Raw genomic sequence first — 12,051 nt, 5'->3', positions numbered from 1 at the left:
CACTGTGTACACTGCCCTCCAAGGAGAGGAATGGGAGACCCTCTGTGCACGGACAGCCTGGCTAGGGAGTCCAGAGGGAAAGGTGGACAGCAAGCTGCAGGAGAAAAGTCAAGGGAGGGTGTTATAATCAAATGCCATTACCCACAAGAGAAGACAGGAGGTTGGAGATGGAACTTGTGTTTTTCATTATTACGAAGGGTGTACTCTTTCTCTGTCTCTCTTGGGACAAAAGGTTTTGCTCCCCTCTTTGTGGTATTAGTACTGTGGCTCTGTCAACCTGCCCATTATTCATTGCAAAATCTACAAAGCCTGAGTTGCCACCAATGCCGCCACACGTCCCTCTTTATTGAGAGAGAATGAATTATTGCAGCTCCAAGCCCTTCCAGTGCGACTCAGTGAACTGTGAGAATTTCTTTGAGTGATAACTTCTGTTTAAATATACCATTCATCTGCTAGGATCTGAAAGTCTCAGTCTTACTTGTTCCTTCTGTTAGCTGCAAAAGCAGGAAACAGAAGTCCATGTTAGCGATGCTAAGATTATTTTCAAAAGCATTTAAATAGGTCAGAAGAGTGAACAAGGGTAGTTTAGACAGTAGCAGTGGGCAGTGCTTTCCCCCTTTCTCAGATTGGGGGACTCTCCCGCATTTCACCTCATGATTTCCTTGCTCTCCTTGACAGTTTGTGGAAAACCTAAGAACCCAGTGGATCAGGTGCAACGCATCATAGGTGGATCACTGGATGCCAAAGGCAGCTTCCCCTGGCAGGCAAAGATGGTTTCCCGCCATAATCTCACCACGGGGGCCACGCTGATCAATGAGAAATGGCTGCTGACCACAGCTAAAAATCTCTTCCTGAATCACACAGCTGATGCAAAAGCCAAGGACATCGCTCCCACGTTAAAGCTCTACGTGGGGAAAAATCAGCTTGTACAGATTGAGAAGGTGGTTCTCCACCCCAACTACTCCACGATAGACATCGGGCTCATCAAACTCAAACATAAGGTTCCTGTCAATGAGAGAGTAATGCCCATTTGCCTACCTTCAAAGGACTATGCGGAAGTGGGGCGTGTGGGTTACGTGTCTGGCTGGGGGCGGAATTCCAACTTCAGGTTTACTGAGCACCTGAAGTACGTCATGCTGCCCGTGGCTGCCCAAGACAAATGTGTGAAGCACTACGAAGGCAGCACGCAACCCGAGAAGAAGGAACAGAAGAGCCCTGTTGGGGTGCAGCCCGTCCTGAATGAACACACCTTCTGTGTGGGCATGTCCAAGTATCAGGAAGACACCTGTTACGGCGATGCTGGCAGCGCCTTTGTCGTGCACGACCAGGATGAGGACACCTGGTATGCGGCCGGGATCCTGAGCTTTGATAAGAGCTGTGCTGTGGCTGAGTATGGAGTATACGTGAAGGTGCCCTCCATCCTGGACTGGGTTCAGAAAACCATAGCCGACAACTAACATGAGGCAGCTGGACATCACTGGCTGAGAGCAAGGTTTCACCCTGGACGAAGGGGAACAGGATGGGAGGGGTGGGAGGAACCTGGTCTGCACTGTGCTCAATCACTAATAAACAGCTTTCTTTTGACTCATTTCTGTGCTGCACTCTGCTCAACCACTAATAAACAGCTTTCTTTTGACTCATTTCTGTGCTGTGGCCTTTTTTATTCTTTCCTTTATGGACAGGGGCAGCCAAGTGGTAGGCAGTTTACTAAGAGTGTAGGGAAAATTCCTCAACCAACTAGAAATCCCTAATGTGATAAAAACTGTCCCACCTTGGCATTCATGCTCACTATTGAGCACTTACTGAATGGCAGGCCTCAGTAAGGTGTTTCTAGTCATCCCTGTTTCATAGGCAAGTAGAGAGAGACTCAGAGAAGGTAAGAGCCTTGATTACGGTTACACAGCAAAGCTTGTATTTTGTCCGATTATAAGCCCTAAGCTCTTCTCACTGCCCCATGTTGCCCCTTTGAAGTGAACTAGGCCTGGTGAGGAGGGTGCGAGCCCAAAGTGGGTTGAGAAGAAAGTGTTTCCACTGAGCCAACCCTTTCTTGTTTGTTCTCCAATGCAGTAGCACCCCAAATACAGAGTAAGAGAGTAATAGAGTGTAAACACCGAACAGAGTAAGAGAGTAATAGAGTGTAAACACAGTGTCTCTGGACTCGTTTGGCCCTAATCCCATCCCAGCCAAGACTCTGTCATGTGCTCCTAGCTCCCTGGCCTTCTGTTTCCTGCATGATGTCTAGAGTCCCTACCAGCATAGACGTTCTAGTCTCCATCAAGAGTGAAGAGTCTTTTTCTCAACAGGAGGTGCTTTTCCCACTTGCAACAAATCCACCCTTTACCAGGGATCAAATGCAAGTTGTCTGAGTCTCCCACTTCCCAGACATAAGGATCTTGCTATTAAGTGTCTCCCTGAAGAAAGGTTCCACACCTCTTGTCAAGAGGAAGCTCTCCTAACGGAACTCTCCTGCTGTAAGCCTTCATCAGTACACTGACTCTCCACCAATACACGTTCTTATCATACCACAATATGGTCTCTGCTTCTTAGGGTGTAAAATGAGACCTGATGCCGATACCCTCAACCAGGTCTAGCTTTCACTGGAAAGTTCTCTTCACATTTACCCTCATGATAATCAAGTTAGAGCTAGTGGTCTATTGCTGGTCACAGACCCTTATGCTATACGCTGTAAAAGAGAGAAAATCCAGAAATGAAAAAACAGTACACTCTTGCACAGTATAAAGAAAATGAACCCCAATCAAAACAAAAATACTCTCAGAATGCTGTCAGTTATGCCTTTTACTCCTGGGAGTGTCTGCAGCACTAGACATGTCCCAGTTTTTCAGAACAATCATCTGCTTGCGTTAAGTGGCTTCTGGTCACTTATCAGGAGGAGAATAGTAAAAATAAAACCTCTGGTATTTTCTCCATTCAGTGATCTTCTCTGCCTTCCTCCCCAGCAGCACCTTCTGCCCCTCACGGTCCCTACCTTTGGGTTTTGGCAACACTGACCGCTGCACAGCTCTCTGAAAGCTCCCTCTGGTCGCCGGCCCCTGTCCTTCTCTCCTGTTGAAAGGTTCTTCCCTTTCTGAGCAAGCACAACCTGCTTTCCTCTGAGCTTTCTTTCCTTGCCCATTAAGTCATTTCTGTCTATGTACTAGTGAGTACAGAACGGGGCATTTAGCACAGACTTAACACTATACTTGCAGCACAGAGCGCAATGAAGGTAAGAACTATAATAAACAATAATCAGGACTTCAGAGAAAGTGCCTGTAGCTAGAGGGAGATATGAGGATTCCACACAGGCCAGTCTGAGGTTTTGCTGGTGTCCGAGCACTTACCATGCATCAATCACTATGTAACAGAAAACCTGACCAAGAGTGACCTAGACAATGAAGACTCTTAGTGTTTTCACAGAAGTCTTGTGGGAGGTGATTTTAGTGTTCACCTAGCAGTTCAATTCCATCATCAGAGAGAAGGCTGGTTTATCTTCCTCCCCAGCTGAGTTGTGTTTTCATCTTGAGGCTCATTGCCTCATGGTGGTAAGATGGCTGCTGCAGTTCCATGTATCATGATTACAATCCCGAGTAGAAATGGGGACTGGAGGTTGGGGGGAGGGGGCAGAGGTGGCTGCAAAGGGTTATGTTCCCTTTTATTCTGGAAGTGACTCCATCTTTCATCAGCAAAGGATCCAAAGCATGTAGCACCCTTCCCTCTGGGCTGTGCTAGCCAGAAGCAGGTCACATGGTTACCTCTTGCTGCAAAACAGACTAGGAAAGGAAGCACTTGGTTAAGAGGGATGGACTTGCAGTGAGAATGCTGCCCTGCACTGGGCTTCTGTTGCCAAGGAGGCCAATGGCTACCATGTTGGCCATACCTGGCCACTGTACTGAGATGGGTTTTCAGAGTCTCCTTCTAGAAAATCAGTAGCAGAGCCTCCATAAAGGTATTCAGACAGGCAAATCCCATCGATGCTATTTCTTTCTAATAGTTCTGACATCCCTTTTAAGTCTTGAGCCCTTTAAATTCAATTTTCTATCTCAGGAAGAGTAGGAAATTCTGTCTTATAGGGAGATCTGCTTTTACTTACCAATCCCAAATCAAACTCACTGCTGTCAAGTCAATTTTGACTCATAGCAACCCTACAGGACAGAGTAAAACTGCCCCATAGGGTTTACAAGGCTCTAAATCTTGAAAGTAGCAGACTGCCACATCTTTCTCCCACGGTGCACAGGGTGGGTTCAAACTGCTGTTCTCCTGAAGTTAGCAGCTGAGCACTTAATCACTATGCCAGGAGCTCTCCATATACTTAGTCAGGGCTTAGCTTAATTCCCGGCTTAGCTCAAGGTCAGTGCTGGATGGTGAAGGCTCAAGTTCTTACTTCTTTGGCAACTGAATAATCTAAAAGCTAATAAAATATGCAAAAGCGTTCACTGTCTGAAAAGTCTGAGCTTCACCATAAACCAGGGGCTCCACAATAAAATGAACTCAACTGCTACTGGTAGAGAATTATTTATTCTGAGCAGGACTAGAGTAATACAGACTGGAGATAGGAAAGCATGAGAACATGAGGAACATGAGTGGGGAAATGGTGAGGAGTATATGTGTATTTGAGACGAAAACAAGTATTTTTGCCCTTATGGGAACTGACTTCCCACTTTATTTGTCTATCTTGTGAGCATGGTTAAATCAAATCATCCCAGCCCATGTTCAGGAGGATCCTATTTTCCCTAAAATGGAAAACACAATACAAAGAGAAGTTAACAAAATCACTCTGCGGAAACCGAACTCTATGACTTGACCGCTCTCAGGTTTGCAGGCAGTAGAAACACAGGTATCCCAGAATGTTAGTAGCCCAGCATGGTCTTCCACTGGGGACCAGGCACTTATAAACAAGTGAAACTTCTTCTCCACTGGGAAGGTCAACACGTTTCCAAAGGACTCTGGGAGGAGTCTGGATTCTGGTGCTGTTTCAAGAGGTGTCATTGTCTTCTGTGTAGTTAAGTGGCTAAATGTCTTGATAGAGAAGGTCATATTTGGGGATATTTTTAGGATCAATAGGGCTTTGGACAATAAGTTTTCCCCTCATTGCGCCTCGATAGATTACTTCAATCAAATCTATGAAGTCTTGTTTGGTTTTGAAACTTCCCACAAACTTAGTGTGATCTGGGGACCTGGACAGCACAACAGAGAAACAACCTCTTTCAGAACTTTTAATATTTACTTCAGGATAAAGACAATGACAGTACCTTTTTAAATTTTCTTCTTGTTAAGGAAAAAGACATAATGTGCAGCGCTGATTTTCCCATTTGTGACTGTAGGGCCAACTGGTAGACAACTAAAACCAGGGCTGAGGGTCACTGGGGAGGGCTGGAGGCTCTGGCATGTGAAAAGCTGCTGCTTCCAAACCCACTTTAAATGCTGCTCAAATCATTATCAATAGAGCTTTCTGAGGATGGGCATGAGCACAATTTGTTTATAGTTGGTGTTATTTTTTGGTACGGCACTGATACAAGCCCATTAACTAGTCATGACTCCCGAGTTCTAGTCACTTACACTATTGAGTGGAAAGTATTATACATACATATATAGATAAATACATACATATATATCTATATATGTATATATACACTTCTTCTAGTATTACAAATACCAGGTCAATATATACACATTTTATACAAGAAAATAAAATCACCAGAGGCTAGAGGTCATATTTTGGTGCATATCCTCCCAATCTTTCTACATATGGATGTACTTGTATTTATATGTATGTATGGTGTATGTATGTGTTTTTCACAATAATGAGAATCATACCATACAGACTGTTTTATAAAGTGCTTTCCTCAACTACCACATTTTTCTCACAGTTGTTAAATAGGTGTCTACAGTATCACGTTAAATTGACACATAGTCTCTGTGGACACCTACGTTCCTTCTAAGCGTTTCCTCAGGAAGCAAGTGAACAACCACACAGCCAATTCTGTCTACTTTCATGATCATGTTTTTCAAAGAAATGCCTATGAATGTAATTTCTGGGTTCAAGAGTTTAAACATTTTTAATATTTTTGCTATGTAGTACCATAAATGGCCCTCCAAAAAGTTAGTACCAAACTAATAATTACATCAACTGTGTTCCAAGAGAATAAATAGCTTGTACCTTAACATAGATAATGACCAAATCAGGTACACAGATCTAGACATGTGGATAATTCAACCAAAGCAAGACACAGTAATACTGGGATGCTGACTGGCTGGAGTGGAGAGCATTCTTTAACAACAGAAGGCTTTGTTGGAAGTACGACTTCAAAATTCTTGGGAGTGGCATTAGACAGTACACTTGGCATGAGAGAAACATGTCTTAGTTTGTTGGAAGGAATATTTCTTTCACAAACACAACCTACCAGTCCCAAAAGCTTAACAGTAATCACAAATTTTGCTTTACATGAAATTCCTAGGAACAATTTTAAAGCTGTTCTATATTTTCTAGCTGAAGGATGTTTAGAGCTTTATAAACTGTACTACTCTTTCATTCTTAAGCAGGAAATTAAAATTTACCAATGATCCCTGAAACACTCATTTCACATGAAAGTTCTACATGAAAAATTAAGAGTGTATCAGTGGAGGAAAACAGGACCAACTCAAGACTTAGAGAACCAAGATCAGACGTAAACAGACAAGCTGCTGAAATTGCTTCAAAGAAACTTCTAAGGTTGCAATAACCTCACTTACCCATAATCCACTTTCATATGCTGCCCATTGAAGAAAAATATAGTAGATGGAATATAACTGATGTCAAAATACTGGGTGTAAACTGGAGTCTGATCCACATCTACCAGGTATATTGTAGCCATTTTACTCAGGTCAGACGAGGTCTTGGAAAGCTGTGAATGAAGAGATGTAGTTACAGTATGAGAGCCAGTGGATGTCGCTTCTGTGAAACTTTTCACTAGGATAGAGTACCTGATTTGAAATGATTCCTGGGCCAAGAATCTAGTCCTTTTGGGTTCCACAGTAGGCTACATTAGACACGGTATAACCTAACTGTCATGGATTGAACTGTGTTCCCCTAAAATTTACGTCAACCGGCTAGGCCATGATTCTCAGTGGTTTAGCAGTGATGTAATGATGTCATGTGGTAGGCATGTAATTATCAACCATGATGTGATCTGATGTGATAAGCCCATCAGGTTTAAGAAGATTAAGAGTGGGATGTAGCACCCTTAGTGTCAACACAGCTCTGATCCCATGTAAGGGGAGCCTGCAACATCTTTTATCTCAGGGTCTGAGGTTCACACTGTCCACTAGTCCCTTGGATTAATTGTTTCCATGTGTCTTTGGTTTTCTTTACTCTTCTTTGCTCCGGATGAGGAGAGACCAACTGCTGCATCTAGATGGCCACCTGCAAACTTTTAAGACCCCAGGTGCTACTTACCAAAGCAGGATGGAGAACAATGTTTTTGTGTAGTATGTTATGCCAATTAAGCTTGATGTCCCCTATCGTGGTTCTGAGCCCACGGGCCCAATAACTTAGTATCTCAGGGTGGTTGGTTGTGGCTGACAAGTTATCCTAACTTTTCCCTCATTAGCCCTATAGCGTAGTGCCTAAGGCACCTGACTGCTAACCAGAAGGCTGGCAGTTCAAACTCATCAGCCACTCCTCGGAAGGAAGGTTGGGCAATCCACTTCTGTAGTGATACCACCTTGGAAACCTAAGGAGGGGTCGCTATGAGTTGGGTTCGACTAGACGGCACATAACAACAAGGACAGAGCACATACAAATACATATATAGAAATATCATCTGCCAAACTTTGTCTCCCTGGTATCTAACAAAGAAAGTTTCCTTCCATATGTAAATCTTTCCTTGACTTTTTATAACAGTGAACTAATAAAATATTTGTCCTTCTGTGTTTATTTCACTGAGCACAGTGGATCACGGGTATATTCCCCAGACATACCTGATCCTTTTAGACTGTCCACCTATGTATCCACCTGTAGATTAATGTTTGTTATTACTGATACTGCAGTGTTGTGCATGTAAAAATGTTTACCTTTGTTGTCTGTGCCTCTTGCATACACTCATTTTTAATCAAAGTGATGAGGATTTTTACAGCTGATGCACACTGTTGGTGGAATGAAAAGTAATGGAGGGAACAGGTCTTAGTGTTGGGGTAAGGCTCTCTCCATAATAAATGGAGATAAGAATAAACCTAGTCTGTTCCATATGTCCCCTCCCTACTCATCAGCGTGTGAGGAGGTGTTGTGAAATCAGAGATTATAACCAGGCACACAGTGGAGGCAGTGATCTAGATTGAAAAGAGTATCTGTAGCGAAATCCAGCTCTGCAACTGAGTAGCTCTGTGACTGTGTGAAGTGACTTGACCTACCCATCCCATGGTATTACTGCCCCATACAGGAAATAGGTCTATTATTACCTCACTGTTGGGAGGACTGAATTAGATGCTCTTAGACACCTGTTAGGAGCTCTGGCATTTGACTGCTAACCAGAAGGAGGGTGGTTCAAACCCACCAGCCGCTCGCTGGAAGGAAGACTGGACAATCTACTTCCACAGAGATACTGTCTTGGAAACCCAAGGAGTGGGTCGCTATGAATTGGGATTCACTCAATGGCAGTGAGTTTGTTTTTTTTTTTGGGAAACACTTGTTATTAATGTTTTCTGCTTGTGTACTGCCTTGTTGGTGGAACTGAAATTTGACAGCAGCTAATAGGGAAGGACATCCAGGACAGACTGCATTACAAATTGGGGGATTCAGCTCAGTGGTAGGAACACCTTCAGTTCTCAGTGTAAATATGCTGATGAATGAACAGCTGTATCCCCAGGCCCTGTCTCCCTTTCATGCATTTTGCAGAGGCTGAAGCCACAATGCAGGACTTTTTAATTTACAAACAAACATTTATTTTAAAAATTCACTTACAATATCATCTAGCTGCAGGCAGACAGGATCCTCATCTCTCCCAAACCTGAGAACCAACACCTTCTCTGCAGTACTTTTGATTGCCTGGTCTACTTCTTTCTTGCTGGTCAGCTTGGGCAGTAGGAAGCTCATCATAAAACAATCCAATTATTAATCCTTACTGTCAATCTTGAAGTTGCTGTGTTTAAAGACGGCTTAGACTGAATGCATGAATCCTAATTAAAAAAAAAAAACTGGAGTAGGTAATTTATTCACATGGTTTAAAAAGAACATTATAGAAACTATGCTGTGAAAAGTCTCCCTCTTGATTTTCCCTGCTCAGGCTCGGTTTCCACTGCCCTATCCCCCTGAACTCTCATGAGGTAATTACTTTTACTAGTTTTATATGTATTTTTAGTGTGCAAATATGTATTCCTATTTTTCTTCCTTTTTTACCCAAAAGATAGCCTATTATATCAGTGTTCCAGCAGGAAACAGATGACACCTTGCAATCTGGTAAATGGAAGACAATGTAATGAAAGCAGAGTATAAGAAAACAAGGTATAGTGCAGAACTCTGGAAGAGAAACAGAACTGTGGGAGGGTGAAGACAGCTGAGCAGACAGCCTCCTGGCACCACAGCTTTCAAAAGGAGGAAGAGGAGGAGGTTTGGAAGCGCATGGAGATCCAGAATATCCTTCACCTACTCTTCTGCATTTTGCATCATTTACCTAACACACAGAGATTTTCGTAAATCTTATATAGAAAAAACTTCCATACTCCTTTTCATAGTTGCACACTATTTCATGCCACACATGCAAATAAGGTGGACAGAACCTGTGATGGCTGGAGTTATGTGTCAACTTGGCTAAGCCATGATTCCCAGTATTGTGTGGTTGTCCTCCATCTCGTAACCTGATGTACTCACCCTCCATTTTGTGATGTGTTATAAATTCTAGCCTCTACGCCTATGGTTATGGACTCATTTGGGAGTGAGCTACCTGTTATGTTAATGAGGCAGGATTAGGGTAGTATGGATCTTGAGTAACCATCTTACTAGAGGGTGTGATTCAAGTCATTACCTTTCACCATCTTACCAAAGTCATGCCCCTGCTTGAGTCATACCTTTTCTCTCATATTTTATGAGACAAAAGGAGAAAGAAGTGAGCAGAATGTGGACCTCATGACCATCAAGAAAGAAAAACAAGGAGTGGAGTGCATCCTTTGGACCCAGGAACCTCCCAGACAGAGGAGACAGAGAGAGAGCTGTAACACCAGAGATGGTAAGTGAATGGCAAGAAGCAGTGGCAGAGAAATAGTGGCAGCAGAGGCAGCAGAACTAGGAGATTGGTAGAAGGCAGCGTGGTGGACTTCCTGAACTAAAGAGCAAGAAAGATGAGGCATGCTGGTGGAGTGGGGTGCCTCTGGGCACTTATTGGCTGAGCTAAAAAGTGTTGTAACACTTTCCTGAGCAGGGCAGAGGCTGGGCCAGCCCAAGAGGTCCAAGGGGCTGAGGGCCAGAGAGAGACCTGTCTGCAGGCACAGCTAAGAAGCAGCTGACTTGACTGAAGACCTGTACCCTGAGTAATTTTTGATCTTGAATTGTTACCTGTTTCTTCCTTAATAAACCCTCATATTAGAGGGAATAATCCAAAAACACTTGGGTTTGTGGAAGGCTGTGCTTTACAATTATAGCACTAACTCCATTTTGAATCTTGACACAAGCTCAGAATCCATTGGAATTCTGTATGTGACTTTCCCAATGCTTGTTGCCAATTAAACTAACAATGCAGCTACGCTTATACAAGTCCTGGCAAACTCAGGGAGGGGCAGCTTGCCCTCAGAATGCAGAAAAGTACTGACACAAACAACTTGTGTGGGCATATCCCCCTTACAATAAAGAATAGGGAATATGCCTGGACATGTCCTTAATGATTTACTGTGATCTGGAGATTGGAGACCCCAAAATGTTTGGCCAGAGTAAGAAAAAGCCAGGATGAGTTCCAGTTCCCCTTCCCCTCTTCTGATGTGAAGGAGAAAACGGCACAGCAGATTTCACTACTTGTTGCCCGTGTTACCTGATTTAAGTTAAAGGTTGAACTCCTGGTACTATCTGGTGACTATGACTCAGGGTCATATGATCATGACTCGACCCCAACTACCATGTAGTCAGGTAAGTAAAATGCAAACACCAATCCTGTAACTTTTTAACCTGCAATTACGTACATATCCCAATCATGGTCCTTTCCCCGCTTTTGCAGTCCCACCTGCAACAGTGATGAACTGACCCACCACCAGTCATGACCCCATGTCAATTTTGTTCTTCTTCTATAGTATATAATGGACACCATGACTGTGATTCAGCAGATCCACTGACCTCTGTTCTAGGTATATACTGACAGTTTCTCGCACTCGACAGTCTTTGTCCAGCTTAAGGCTTAATAAAAGGGTCTCTATAAAATATTTTTGAGTCTAATGTCATTTTTCCTAGCACACCCCATAATCATGAGTATTGTTATGAGTTCTGTTTGGCCACTGTAACAAATTATCCAACTCAGCAGAGGAAGAGAGAGTGCTGTGGGAGGGCCAGATGGTGTCACAATTGGTAAAACAACTGGAGGGTGGAGGCATGTCTGACCTCCACCTCATAGGAATCAGCCTCTGCCTGACACTGCTAATGCTGATCCTTCTCCCCCCTCGTGAAGTCAGATGAGGATGTCAGATGCCTCCTCCAACATGTCATTTTACACACACAGTAAAATACTGAGATAGAAAAATCTTAACACACTCCTTCATTTTACAGACTAGTTTGCTTACGGTTATACTTCTAGCTACTACAACAACAAGGGCTAGAATCTAACCCACCAAATTTCTACTGTGGTGCTCCTTCTAATACATAAACTCCTACTTTCACTACTGAAGAAATTTCATTTCAGAGAAACTTCTTATCAAGGACTTTTCTTCTTTGGGTCCATCCATGAGAGAGCCCACTGGGATCTAGTTGATATTCTGAATTTGGTTACAAAGTTAGCTAATGCTAGGAAAAAAGTGATGATTTCTTTCTCTGCATTTTTCAGTGCTGTGTCATATCCTAAGGTATGAATTAATAAAAATTCATACACAAACGAAAACTGTTCCAAC

At 43.2% G+C, this 12,051-nt stretch overlaps 2 protein-coding genes across 2 annotated transcripts; one reads left to right on the top strand and one right to left on the bottom strand.

The window, feature by feature from the left end:
- The first annotated feature begins 683 nt into the window (after nt 1-683).
- LOC103196562 (haptoglobin) lies at nt 684-1,457 on the top strand. Its single transcript, XM_007940320.1, has one exon. It carries the CDS (start codon nt 771-773, stop codon nt 1,455-1,457), a length of 687 nt encoding a protein of 228 aa, XP_007938511.1. The 5' UTR covers nt 684-770.
- Nucleotides 1,458-5,005: 3,548 nt separating this feature from the next.
- TXNL4B (thioredoxin like 4B) lies at nt 5,006-9,064 on the bottom strand. The gene is made up of 3 exons (XM_007940319.1): nt 8,933-9,064; nt 6,727-6,878; nt 5,006-5,171 (listed from the first exon to the last, which is right to left on the bottom strand). Exons 1-3 carry the CDS (start codon nt 9,062-9,064, stop codon nt 5,006-5,008), a joined length of 450 nt encoding a protein of 149 aa, XP_007938510.1.
- Between the last annotated feature and the right edge of the window lie 2,987 nt (nt 9,065-12,051).

Source organism: Orycteropus afer, unplaced genomic scaffold (assembly GCF_000298275.1).
Source record: "Orycteropus afer afer isolate SDZICR_OR568_19922 unplaced genomic scaffold, OryAfe1.0 scaffold00067, whole genome shotgun sequence".
Classification (NCBI taxonomy): Eukaryota; Metazoa; Chordata; class Mammalia; order Tubulidentata; family Orycteropodidae; genus Orycteropus; species Orycteropus afer.
Note: the sequence above shows the minus strand (reverse complement) of the source record. Positions and strands in the feature narration are given on the sequence as shown.